The sequence below is a fragment of the Hypanus sabinus genome, chromosome 16 (genome assembly GCF_030144855.1).
Source record: "Hypanus sabinus isolate sHypSab1 chromosome 16, sHypSab1.hap1, whole genome shotgun sequence".
Classification (NCBI taxonomy): domain Eukaryota; kingdom Metazoa; phylum Chordata; class Chondrichthyes; order Myliobatiformes; family Dasyatidae; genus Hypanus; species Hypanus sabinus.
In genome coordinates this window covers 33,260,610-33,275,442 of record NC_082721.1, presented here as the reverse complement: position 1 = coordinate 33,275,442, position 14,833 = coordinate 33,260,610, and the positions used below count along the sequence as shown (strand labels likewise).

At 36.2% G+C, this 14,833-nt stretch overlaps 1 protein-coding gene across 2 annotated transcripts in view; it reads right to left on the bottom strand.

Annotated features, from left to right (window-relative positions):
- The window catches only part of wdr18 (WD repeat domain 18), a 333,950-nt gene that overhangs the window by 286,041 nt on the left and 33,076 nt on the right, over window positions 1–14,833 (bottom strand). The window contains exon 2 of one of the 2 annotated variants that reach the window (XM_059991526.1): window positions 538–610. The exons of the other annotated variant lie outside the window; for it this stretch is intronic. Within the exon in view, the coding sequence (XP_059847509.1) occupies window positions 538–610 (73 nt within the window). The remainder of the gene's footprint in view (window positions 1–537; window positions 611–14,833) is intronic. 2 annotated transcript variants of the gene reach the window in all.

Genomic DNA, 14,833 nt, shown 5'->3' with positions numbered 1-14,833 from the left:
TAAATGACAACATAGCAAAACATTATACTTTATAGAATAAAGCAAATCGAAAATGAGACAAGCATTAACTGACCAGCAACTCCCACCACCTAAAAAAGCATCACAAAATTATGCTAGAAAATCTGCTTAAAAATAAATTTGTAGAAAATAATTTAATTTCTAGAATTCACTTTCAATTATAATGGACAGGGTGGCATGGTAATTAGTTTCAAATATTGCAAGGCTCAGAAAAGTAAAATACTGACTAAACAAAATAAAGAATCGCTATGCTCAATACAGAGATTGCATTAAATTTGCAGGAGTGTACATGGGAAGCACAATTTCAATATAGCTACAAATCTACCCACCCCTTCACCCACTAAAGGCAAATAGCCCACCAGCATTTACAGGCTGGATTTACACATGAAGTGTTTGAGTTTAGGTAAATTACCGACAAGCAATATAAATTATTTTCTACAAAAGAAAACAATTTAGGATGGTAGAATGGGTGGGGGATATGATGGAGACAGATGGCACTGCTAAGTTTGACACTTTTACCTCTCTTCTGCATAAAACTGAAAAGGTCATCCAAAAATTCTTTCCTTCTTGGGTCACTGTCCAGTTCATAAAGCTGCAAGGAAAACATAAAATACTTAAAAAAAAAGGCAAATATACAATTTACCTCATGTCCACAGTCTTAATTAAAGACCCATGTTCAGTAGGTATTTATGTGTTTGAATACAACATTGTTCTCAACCAACATTCTCAAAAAACATACAGTAAACAGCACATACAACAAATTAATGAATGAAACTAATTTTGCCAACACATCAGAAATACTCACTTGGATTACTTAGTAAAATAAAATCATAAAATTATTTCATTTCTGTGACAGCTCAACCATATTGCTGTTTTACAACACATCACATCTTCCATTTCATATACTTGTTCACTTTTTATAAGTTATCAATTCTTCCTCCACAGCCACTTTCCATTGCTGAGTAACTAAAATATATATTTTTTAACCTATTTCAATGATGACCTTGAATACGCTACTTTCATTTTTATTGCTAATCCATCCACAGAAAAAGAGATGAACAAGGATCTAAACAGGGGTTCACAACCTTTTTTATGGCATGGACCAATAATTAAGCAAGGAGTCCATGGAACCTAGGTTGGGAACTCCTGACTCTAAAATATGTTCACGAAGGCCTTAGGGCTCTCCACTTGTGGAACCCAGGTCCAACCTGTTCCCCTCCACCTAGAAGATCTTGCACTTACCCTCAGCATCTCTTCTGACACCTCCCATTTTCTCCAAAACAAAGGAGCATCCATGCTGTAGCCCATTACATCTATCTTTATTGGCTACGTGGAAATCCACATTCCAAACATACTCAGGCACCACTCCCTAACTCTTTCTTCATTACATCGATGTGGTGCCATTTCCAGCACCCATTGTAGAACTACTAACTCTATCAATGTTGCTTTTAAATTCCACCATGCTCTCAAATTCACTTGGTCCACCTCAAACATTTTTCTATCTTTCTTGATCTCTGTCTCCATCATCTAATTAGACAGATTATCCACTGACATCTGCAACAAACCCAGTGATTCCTGCAGCTACCTTGACTACTAGACGTTTTCTCCAAACCTGTCATTTGTAAGGACGCCATTCCTTATTCTCAGTTCTTCAATCTTTACAACACATGCTCTCAAAATGAGGCCTTCCATTGCTGGACATCCGATATGTCCTACTTTTTCAGAGAACAGTCACCTATTCCCAACTGATTAATGTTGCTCTCACCCACAACTCCTCTATCTTTCTCACCTGCCTCAACGTGCATGCCTACAGCCTCTTCTACCACCAAGATGAGACTAAATGCAAACTCAAGAACAGAACCTTATAGTCTGTCTGGATAGTCTACAACCAAACAGAATGAACACTGAATTCTTCAACATTAGGTAAATACTACTTCCACTCTTTGCTTTCATCACCTTTTCTCTTTCCTCTCCACCACCCTCTTCATTTGCCTATCATCCACACACTTCTCCAAATACTACTGTTCCTCCATTGCTCCCATCTGCCTTCCTCATCTCCCTCCCTTTATTCCATGCTTGACCTTTATCTTCCATTAGGCCCTTTGTCAACTTGTAGCTATCATCTCCTGGAGCTATTCCCTCTGTCCCTACTGTTGCTGCTCCCTCCCACTTTCCCCCAAAGAACAGAAACCGATATGTTAAGTCTTGGGCAGCTATGTTTTAGACAAGTTCATTTATAGAAATAAAAATGAAAAAAACTGTATTGGAAATGAAAGTATGGATCAATGTTTCAAACACAGACTGAACCAAGGTTGGGGTATGGTAGATGAAAGTGACTGATCTTGGTGACAACATGGACACGAGGCTCAAATTCAATATGAGATAACAACATCAAGGTTGTGAACAGTCTTTTTTTACTATCAGTTGTCAGGGAGAGTAATAAAGTTGAGAGCCATGGGGCAAAGTTAGTAGCGGTGACTGAAGAGAATAATTCCTCTTCCCAATAATTTCCAAAAATTTAGCAAATTCTAGACCTTAACAATGATAGACTAACAGATTAATATTGTCCTGATGAAGGGTTTCAGCCCGAAACGTCAACAGTGCTTCTCCCTATAGATGCTGCCTGGCTTGCTGTGTTCCACCAGCATTTTGTGTGTGCTGTTTGAATTTCCAGCATCTGCAGATATCCTCCTGTTTGCAGATTAATATTGTTTACAGGTTTCAGTAACAAATTCACATCACATAAATAGTACAAATGTTTTACTTTGAAATGTCCATGTAAACATTATTTTCCAGGCTACTGGACACTATTCCTATTAAGATCCTAATATACTTTCATTTCATTTTTTTTTAATGTAGAATAATACATGTTCCAGTGAACTTAAAGGGAGTGTGGTAAACAGAGCCCAGTGAATTTAAAATGAGTATGGGAAATAGGAAGTGGGCAATTTTAAAGTAAGCCCAGGAAGCAGAACACAGTGAGTTTAAAGGGAGCAGGAAATGAAGTACTTCGTTTTTGAGTGGGGAAAAAAAAGATAACATGCAAAATTAATAATAAGCCATAATTCACTATGTGTTGGTTAACAGTGCAAGTTCTGGACTGGACCGGAATAGACTTGTTTGCTCACAGATACTGAGGAAGGAGCCTAGTGCCATTCAGGATTTCTGAACAATCAAAAATAAGATACCAGATTACTGGAGTTTTAGCAGTATGCATGTAAACATAATTGAACAGTTGGACAAGCATTCTGAAATTAATCATACATTTCTCAAAAGATATTAAATTCTATAGCGTAACTGGCTTTTCAAAAAAATATTGCTGAAGTTTAATTAAGCATGACTTCACTGAGGTCAGTCAAATTTTGCCAGCTGTACATTTCCTTGCAGCTGGTGGGTGGTGAAGTGTAGGAAAGGGAAGAGTAACAATAATGTTTACATGGCCATTCCAATTAAAATTTTTGTAATGTTTACTTAGTGTGAATTTGTTACAGAAATCTGAAAACAGCATTAATCTGCCATTACAAAGCATTATAATCAAAATGTACAAGTAATATTTTATGATGAATTATTAAAAATTCAAAGTCAATTTGCAACAACTGCATAGAGGATTCTATGGAATGGTTCTTGCAAAAACAACTTATTATTGACTGTAGTCTGAAGCCAACATTGCATTTATACAGCAGTCTTCAGTGATGAGACACTATGAACAATAGTTTTCCAACTTTGCTACCCATTTTCTAATGCACCTCTAAACTTCCACTGTTTGATAGTTCATTTACCACGAATGATGTAAATATTTTACCTCAAACAAATATAACAAAAAAGTTATGATTCAAATCTCGCATTTTATCAATGGTATTAAAATTATTTGATGACAGCAACATTTTCTATAATAATCTTCTTGGATCCATTTGAGGATGCTTTTGATTTTACACATAACCTTTTTTAAAAAATCTGACAATTTTAAAATTAGCTTCAAGTTCCCCACCACACTTCCACCATGTATGCAAATTAAGGTGCAGGCAACCTAGTCTCCTGTTTACACAATATCAAATCTCGAGAGAAAAGATAGTCTTGTATTCACATTGAATTTTCTAATTTCCTTACAGAAAGAAGGAAAGAAACTGAATTAATATTACACATGGATTTACATCAAAAATAGTCAGTTCTGATGCAGAGTTAATGGAAGTTGGAGAACTTGATGTGGTTTCCAGACTCCAATAGCAATTTTGACTTTTCTTCCTCCCTTCCAGTCTTCTTGCCAGACTCCATTCCAATCACCCAAATCTTTCATCTCAATTGTTCCAATGAGACTTCCACCAATTTCACTGCAACTTAAAATCAATTATTTTCTTTCCCAGTTCTCACCAGGGCCTTAAATCCAAAACATTAATGGTTTCTCCTACCACAGATGTTATTTTACCTGCTGAATTAAGTCCAGTATTTTATATATTTTTTATTTCATATGTCTGCCATCTTCAGTTTTTGTTCTGATTTTCTTATTATGACATCCCCATCCATAAATAGCCATACCATAGCAACATTTGGAGTTACAAATAAAAGGCTAGTAACATTCAGACAACATAATTGCTAGGTTCTGTCCTTTTCCAAAAGACAAAAGTTTTGTTACTTCACTTTGATATTCAATGCAGTATAAAATGCCAAATTCCACACTTGGATCAAGTTCTGCAACTGCACAACTTTTTATGAAATCCAAATTAGCCTTCAGTGAGCAAGTTCTTGGAGATTTGAGTGCTACTTGTTAAAACCATTTTCATCACATTGTTAATGACTGAGTGTAGACTTGACTGGGCAGCAATTATCCAGAACATTAAAATAAACAGAAGAAGTGTTAGGCCATTTGGCCCTTTAAGTCTGCTCTGCCTTTCAATAAATCATATCTGAACTTTTATCCTCGTGCCATTTTTCTGTACCAACCAACACAGAATCCCTCAATTCTCTTACTGCCTAAAAATCTCTGTCATGGATACTGTTCAGATTATACACAATCAGGATTAAATTTGTCTTTTTTTGTGAACAGATCATCTCTCAGTAATTTGCCATATCTTCTAGACAAATGTAAACTCACTCAAGAAGTCCAACACCATCTGCATAAATTAGCCAACTTTAGCACTCCATTCATCCACTCCAAACATTCATTCCCTCCATCACTGGTGCACCAAACTATGGAATACTATTGATTAAATGCATAGCAGCATCTTGCCAAGGCTTCTACAACAGTACTTCCCAAACTCATACATTCTGCTACCTCAAAGCAGAGGCATATGTAAACACCATCTAAAAAAAGTTCTCCAAAAATCACACATAATGCTGACATAGAAATACTTTACTATTTCTGCAGCACAATTGATCACAGGGTTCTAATCTAATAACATACAACTTTTTTTTGCAGACATAGTAATCTTTTAATGTATTGCTGCCATTTAAAATAAATCACATTTCATGACATATTATTTTCATTGTACATAACATAGAATAATTGATATTGTTTATTTTTAAAGACACGGATTGCATTGGTTCTCCCTACTCCTGTCACTGCCCTAGAACTATTCTACCAAACTTCTGGCACTCCATTCCAGCTTGCCAGATCTCTGCTCATCGTTACTGTACTCCACTATTCACTTGTGCCCATCAATGCTGTCCCATTTTAGTGACAGATTTGCACCCAATACACAGTACATCTACACATAAAGCTGGATATAGACCTCTATCTATACTTATTTCAGGAAGATTAGACTAGGTCTAACATTTTTCTTGGGTGTCACAGTCTGGCCCTCAGCAAGAGACAGACATCAGGTAGGACTTGGAGACTCAGGCATAATATGAGAAGAGCAGAGGAGCCAAATCTAACATCTGGTGAGCTGCGAGAACCATCTGTCAGGGCAGATGTGATTCACAGACTGCTCTGTTGTGCATCTTGGATCTAATAGCACCATTCAAACCAGAGCACTTCAGAAAAGCAACTCAGTATCATCTTTTTAGAAAGGTCAGTGATTGATATAACATATGAGCATGTACATTCACATAATATTAATATAGATAACATTTTCTACCATGCTTTATTGCTGAACCTCCATGTCAATTTACTTAGGGGGGGGGGGGAATTTATTAAAAAAAAATAATTTACTTAAGTGAAATACCTTCAGTTTACAAAAATTTCCTAAATTCATAAGTAGAATAAACAGATCAAGAGCAGCATCCTCTCCCCAGCCAACATTTCCAGAATTAACCACAAACTAAATTCTGGGTTATAGGCTTTCTGAAGACTTACAAGCTTTGCTTGATGTAGACAAATCAGCAACTACAAAAAAATTAAGGATGGATCATAAATTTGCAAATAATAAAGAACCATAGTTCAATTATCCACTAAATACTAATTATTAAAATTTGTAATTAATTCTTGTGTTGATGCAAACCCCTAACAAGAGTTATTAACAGTTCAGTCAAAAATAATAGGTCTAAACTGCATACTAAATGTTGTGTGTTTACCATTCACCCAAAACTAGCAATCTTACCTATGTTTCAATTAATCATAATGAAAAATTATTAATAAAAGTCTGCAAGTATAGGCAAACTAAATTGTGTCAAATATTCTTGTAGATAAGTTACAACTGGAACTGTAGTATTCTTCTAAAAAATTACAACTCTGAAATTAACTATTCAGCACATACCAAAATAGAATTCATGTTCGGCTGATCAGAATCAATAACTTTCAGAATCAGAATCAGGTTTATTATCACTGGCTTGTGACGTGAAATTTGTTAACTTAGCAGCAGCAGCTCAATGCAATACATAATCTAGCAGAGAGAGAGAAAAAAAAATTAAAAAACATCATAATATTATGTTGGCATCCGTTAGTCTCAAGAGACCATGGATTTGCGCCTTGGAAAGTTACGGCCACGCACCAATACAACATAATAATAATAAATAGACAAGTAAATCAATTACATATATTGAATAGATCTTTAAAAATGTGCAAAAAGAAAAATACTGTATATTAAAAAGAGTGAGGTTTCATATAAATTACAATTATACAGGAAAGCTACAAAATTAATTCTCCAATGGTATGATTTCAAAGTCATTTATGTAAATTTCTATGCACTAGGCGTATTAATAAATGTCATATTTTTGGAAGCAAGCTTTCAAAACATCAAGCGATTCATCAAATCCTCCCTCTTCAGAAAGTCAAAACTGAAGATGTTTCAACTCTGGCTAGAATTTGTCATGCATGCAACAAGACTTGGACAGCACCTAGGATTGGAAAGCTTTGTTAAAGGAACAGCTGTTTCAGACAATATTTGTCCCTATCCAGACTAAAATATCTCTCTTCACTATTCAATAATATAACCAAAGGTTTGGGCAAAGGAACACACTTTTTCATATAAATGGCAGAATGGAGGTATAGAGGGGAGGAAGGAATTCCAGAGCACTGGATCTTGCAATTAAGAGGCACAGTTACAAATGGTAGAATTAAATCAGGAAACCATGCAGTTATTGTGGAGGATTACAGAACTGGATGAGACAGGAGGGCACAAAAACAAGACTGAAAAATTTTAAATGGATAGACTGCTTAACCAGAGAATGTATATCAGGAAGAAATACAAAAATAAACTGAAAGAACTTTAAATTTGTATTAGAAAAATTGTAACAAAAGTAAGTGTTCAGCCCGCAGATTCTGAGACAGGCCAAATTACTAAAGAGAAGCAACAAAATACAGAAACACAAAACAAAAAATTCTTTGCTTTCCTTGCTTTCACTAAGAAATAAAAAAGTACAAAATTAGTAAATGACAGGGAAAAGAGAATGAAGAACTTAAAAATAATTCTCATTAGAGAAAAGGTACAAGTCAAATTAATGGAATTGAAATCTGACATTCTAATACTCTAAAAGAGAATGCCTTCAGTCTTGGTGTTCTGCCTAAAACACTGGAAAAGTTTCAGCCAATTGGAAAATATAACCTCACCATTCAAGAGGGGGATAGAAAGCATGAAATTTTGTACTATCTAACCTAAAACCAATCTGGGGAACACTGAAATTAAGGAAGTGATAACAAAAAACTAATAAAAAGCAAAACATACTCACAATACAAAATTAGATGGTTAATTGGGCTTGAGGACATAAACTACTTGCAAATGGATTAAAGTTAATTGAGATTCAAAATAAAAGATTGTAAATGTAATCAGGTGAATTGTGAGGTAATCTAGAATAAAAAAGATCGTTTCAAAAAAGTGTGCAACAGTTAAATGTAATCTGGTATGAGTACCTTCACACAAGAAACATTAATGTTAACATAATGGCAGAGCAAATATTTAAAGATAATCAACTCAACATAGTTCTTCCATTCTCCTTGAAATAAAGGCCAATGAATCAAACCATGCAAAGCTTTGGTGGGACAACACTTAGAATACATTTGTTTTCATTTCTTAGAGGCAAAAAATCAGCAGATAGATTCTTGGGGTTAAAAGAGTTGTATGGGAAGACTGAGCAAAGCAAGCCTATGTAGTTTGGAGTTCCAAACAAAGGTGATCTCATTAAAACATAGAAGATTCTGATTAGAATTGATAGGGAAAATGTCCTGAAGAATCTTCCCCCAAGTGTTCTCAGGATAAAGAGTTGACAGTTCAGAACTGAAATATAGTATTTCCTCCCCTAGGGGTATATTAGTCTTTTATATTCTTTATTATAGATGACTGCAGATACTTACTGAGCCTTAACTATATTCAGAAGATAAAATATTTTTGGAAGCAAAATATTGTAGATGTTGAATCCTTAAAATATACTGGAAATACTGAATATGTTAGGCAACAACTAAGCAGAAAGAAACAGATATTATTTCAGTCTATGCTCTCTCATTGGAATTCGATAAATGGCAGAATAGACTCAAAGGGCTGGATAGTCTATTCTTGATCCTGGTTTTCCTTAACTGCTAAGATGCTAGGTGAAGTGAAGGGTGAAAGTTAAAACACAGGGAAAAAGAATTTTAGATGACCTTAAGTTTACAAATAGCCAAATATGGAGAGGGGGAAAACAAGAAAATGAGTGCCTAACAATTGCCATAGAGAGAAACAAGTCAAGATGAGGTTTACATCAGCAGTTAAACCAAGGCAAGGGTGGAGTCACATATATCTAAGCAAGGAGGTAAAAATAGACATTCCTAGCTGACAGTATGGATATGTAGTGCAAAGCTGCTCTTGGAGTCAAATATGATACAAGTGATACCATGATTGTAACAGACATTGAATTTCAGACAGTTAAGAAAAATATGGAGTTGGTATCAACGGAACAGAGCTTGTAAGAGGAATCAAATACAATAATATCTAGAATTCCATTATTTAGTAAAAGGAAACAACTCCTTCAATCACACAAGCCAGGTCAATCAAATCAATCATTTACAATACTACAGAAAGGACATTTGACCTTCCCTATGGTAGGAAAAATGTCACCAAGAACCTGGACTCTGGAAATGCAAGAAATAGGAAGGAGCTTGCTGGATGAAAAAAACAGAGTTCACACCCCATGAAGCAGGAAAGCTCCAAAACAAACACAAGGAAATCTGCAGATGCTGGAAATTCAAACAACATACACAAAATGCTGGTGGAACACAGCAGGCCAGGCAGCATCTATAAGGAGAAGCACTGTCAATATTTTGGGCCGAGACCCTTCTTCAGGACTAACCGAAAGGAAAGATACTAAGAGATTTGAAAGTAGTGGGGGGAGGGGGAAATGCGAAATGATAGAAGACCGGAGGGGGTGGGATGAAGCTAAGAGCTGGAAAGGTGATTGGCGAAAGTGATACAGAGCTGGAGAAAGGAAAGGATCATAGGACGGGAGGCCTCAGGAGAAAGAAAGGGGGGGGGGAGCACCAGAGGGAGATGGAAAACATGCAGAATGATGGGCAGAGAGAGAGAGAGAGAGAGAGAGAGAGAGAGAGAGAGAGAGAGAGAGAGAGAGAGAGAGAGAGAGAGAGAGAGAGAAACAAACAACTAAATATTGTCAGGGATGGGGTAAGAAGGGGAGGAGGGGCATTAACAGAAGTTAGAGAAGTCAATGTTCATACCATCAGGTTGGAGGCTACCCAGCTGGTATATAAGGTGTTGTTCCTCCAACCCGAGTGTGGATTCATCTTGACAGTAGAGGAGGCCATGGATAGACATATCAGAATGGGAACGAGACGTGAAATTAAAATGTGTGGCCATTGGGAGATCCTGCTTTCTCTGGCAGACCAAGCGTAGGTGTTCAGCGAAACGGTCTCCTGGTCTGCGTCGGGTCTCACCAATAAATAAAAGGCCACACCAGGAGCACTGGTTGAAGTATACCACACCAGACGACTCACAGGTGAAGTGTCGCCTCACCTGGAAGGACTGTCTGGGGCCCTGAATGGTGGTGAGGGAGGAAGTGTAAGGGCAGGTGTAGCACTTGTTCCGCTTACAAGGTTAAGTGCCAGGAGGGAGATCGGCGGGAAGGGATGGGGGAGACGAGTGGACACAAGGGAGTCACGTAGGGAACGATCCCTGTGGAAAGCGGGGGGGGGGGGGGAGATGTGCCTGGTAGTGGGATCCCGTTGGAGGTGGCCGAAGTTATGGAAAATTAAACGTTGGACCTGGAGGCTAGTGGAGTGGTAGGTGAGGACAAGGGGAACCCTATCCCGAGTGGGGTGAGGGCAGATGTGCGGGAAATGGGAGAGATGCATTTGAGAGCAGAGTTGATGGTGGAAGAAGGGAAGCCCCTTTGTTTAAAAAAGGAAGACATCTCCTTCGTCCTGGAATGAAAAGCCTCATCCTGAGACCAGATGCGGCGGAGACAGAGGAATTGTGAGAAGGGGATATAGCATTTTTGCAAGAGACAGGGTGGGAAGAGGAATAATACAGGTAGCTGTGAGAGTCTGTAGGCTTACAGTAGATATCAATAGATAAGCCGTCTCCAGAGATGGAGTCAGAAAGATCAAGAAAGGGGAGGGAGGTGTTGGAAATGGACCAGGTAAATTTGAGGGCAGGGTGAAAGTTGGAGGCAAAGTTAATGAAGTCAACAAGCTCAGCATGCGTGCAGGAGGCAGCACCAATGCAGTCGTCGATGTAGCAAAGGAAAAGAGGGGACATATACCTGTATAGACTTGGAACATGGACTGTTCCACGAAGCCAACAAAAAGGCAGGCATAACTGGGACCCAAGTGGGTGCCCATGGTCACACCCTTGGTTTGGAGGAAGTGGGAGGAGCCAAAGGAGAAATTATTAAGAGTAAGAACTAATTCCGCTAGACAGAGCAGAGTGGTGGTAGAGGGGAATTGGTTAGGCCTGGAAAAAGAAGCGAAGAGCTTTGAGACCGTCCTCCAAAGCATCAAAGAGTTGTGCTTCTTACCATTATGGAATCCGAATCTAGAGCAACACAATGATAATTTGAAGAAAATTGGAAATTTCTTCTCTTACAACGATCCAAAAGAAAATGATGTTAGTATGTAACCAATGCAGAAAGTTTATCAGGCATGCAAAGATGAATTGTGGGAAATCCTGTCAAATTTCCATTACAAGTTGGGTCATCCATTACACAAGGTCACCCTGTGTTTTTAATTTCATTATCCAAATAATATTGCTTACAACCTAAAGAGTCGAAATTCATCTTTATTGCTACTGTGACACTGTAATTTCCTTTGGGATCAATAAGTATCTATCTTAATTAAATACAAAATATACAGAGAACCTCCTATATAATTGACTTGATTGACAATACAACTGGTATATATGCACTCAATGATTTATTTTCTGTAACCACAGGTTTCTCTTCTGCTTTTAGTCTTTAGTAGCTACCATTACACTATATACGCTTTTTAAGAGATTCCAAGACTAAATCTTGAATACTGCACTTCTACAAATTTAGGACAGTTAACTCTCAGCAATGTAGGCATATAAGGACTTCTTGAGATTGTTAAAGACCATTTACCAAGTCCTGCAGAAATTTCCTAATAATTGATATCCCTGGTCATCATAAATCACATAACTTAAAATAGCTTCTAAAAATTCCCTCTGCCAAAGTCAAATTGGCAAGCTTAATCTCCAGAAACAATTTCCTAATTGCATCCTGATACAAGTTCTCAATTCCAAACAACAACCACTATGTTGGAAAAACTTAAAACATTAAATGATAAAGATTAGATAAAATTAGTTTTTTTTTGTCATGTATACATTGAAACAACAAAACATACAGTGAAATACGCTGTTTGCATCAACCATCATCACAGCCAGGTGTGTTGGGACAGCCCAAAAGTGTTGCCATGCTTCCAGCATCACAACTTACTAACCCTAACTAATCTATATGTCTGTGGAATGTGGGAGGAAAACCACATTGATCATAGGGAGAATGTACAACCTCCTTTCAGATAGTGGCCTGAATTGAATCCCAATCGCTGTCATTGTGCTAGCAGCTATGCGACCCATACCACCCTGTTTTATTTGAGGCGGCAGTTTGTTTTTGCTACAACTTCCAAATTTTCTTGTGAATTCAGATGAGTTTACCTTAATTCTACTATAATCCAACTATTGTTCAAAGACCTAGTAAATCTAGACTGTAGCTTGCATAATATAACTTGAATATTTTGGACTAAATGGCATCATGTCCAAATGCTCAGTCAAGTGAATCCCTTGATACAATCACAGAATATTTGCACACTTATCATGAGAGCAATTTTAGGAAAACTGATGTCACAGTACTCCAAAAGTAAAAACAGGCAACACTGCATTTGAGAACACGCTTTAATATTAGTAACACAAATGGTTTAAGGTATCTTGATGTGTATGTTACATTCATTCCAATTCTCCTAGAGATTGTTCATTTTTTTCCCCTGGTGCATTATTTCCTAATTCCACTAAAAACATTCCATAAGACTTACGGGATCTCAGACTTTCTTCCTTCTTTATCAATCTTTTTATTAATTAAAAAGTACACATATATATATATATATATATATATATATATATATATATATATACACACACATACATACACACACACAAATAAGAGAATTATCTCAAATATCTATATCAATAACAATTCATATAAAAAGTAAACATTATAAAGATCATACATAGTATTAATCTATAGTACATAATAAAAAGAAAATCAATTCTCCTCTTATCATTCCATGAAAAGAGGAAAGATAAAGAAACTTATATAATTTTATAAGCATAAAAAACTCCACTATTCTCTATTAACAAAAAAAAACAAAAAAAAAAGGAAAAAGAGAAAAAAGGGACTGGGCAGCCCAAATTGAGAGTAAAAGCAAGAAAAAAGAGAAACTTTCTGATCAAATCCAAAGTTTCGAGAAAGTAACTGGAAGAGCAATAAATCAAACCATATGAAAATATTAAATAAAGAGTCACCAGGTTTCTTCAAATTTAAAGGATGTATCAAATGTCCTACTTCTATTTTCTCTAAACTTAGAAAGGACATAATGGAGGTAAGCCAATAAAAAACAGTAGGTGGATTACAGTCCTTCCATTTAAGCAAAATGGCTCTCCTAGTCAATAAAGTTGTAAAAGCTATCATCCGTTGAGCAGAAACAGGAATACATCCTGCTTCCGGTGGAGTGATCCCAAAAATTGCTGTAAATAAATTCGGCTGTAGGTCCAAATTCAAGACTTTTGATAAAGTTTTAAAGACATCTTTCCAAAAATTATCTTTCTGGATACAAGACCAAAACATATGAGTTTAAAGCAGCCACCTCAATATTCCATCTGTCATAAATAGGATTAATATTGGGAAAGATACAGGCTAATTTATCCTTTGACATATGTGCCCGATGAACTACCTTGAACTGTATCAAGGAATGACGGGCACAAATAGATGAAGTATTTACCAAATGAAAAATTTTATCCCATTGATTATCTGAGAGTGACTCTCGAAATTCCAATTCCCACGTACCTTTAATTTTATCATTAGATACCTTTCACAAATTCAATAACCATTTATAAATTATAGCTTTCAGTCCTTTTTGAAATGGTTTAACCTGAAAAAAGAGTATCTATCATATTGGGTGAATAAGCAGAGGGAAAATTTGGAAGTAAACTACATAAAAAATTCCTAATTTGTAAATATCTAAAAAAGTGTACATTGGATAAGTCATATTTGTCCACTAACTGAGTAAAAGACATTAAACAATTCCCCATAAACAAATCTAAAAAAGTTATTATTCCTTTGGTTTTCCAAATTAAAAAAGTCTGATTGGAAGTTGATGGTTTAAAAAATTAATTAAGATTGATTTTACTAGAAAGAACAAAGTTATTAACTCAAAAAATCTATGAAACTGAAACCAAATTCATAATGTATGTTTAATAATGGGATTGAGGTCTCAACTACCAACCTTAGAAAGCAAAACAGGAACAGAAGCTCCCAGTAAAGAGGCCAAAGAATACCCCTTCACCGAGTTTTTCTCCAAATCCACCCATAAAGGACAGTCATGTATGTCTGAATAATGAATCCAAAATGAAATGTATTGAATATTAATTGCCCAGTAATACATTCTAAAATTTGGCAAAACCATACCACCATGCTTTTTTAATTTCTGCAATAGAGGTTTGCTCAATCTAGGATTTTTATTATTCCAAATACAAGTTAAATTTTTAGAGTCTATTCTATCAAAAAACAGTTTAGTAACAAAGGAAGTGATTGCATGAAATACAAATAAGAACTTTGGTAACTCGACCAATTAATAATAATGTCACAGGAGACCATTTAGAAAGTATTTGTTGCGTGTATGCAATTAATGGAGGAAAGGTATATTTATATAGGTCCTTAATATTTTTGG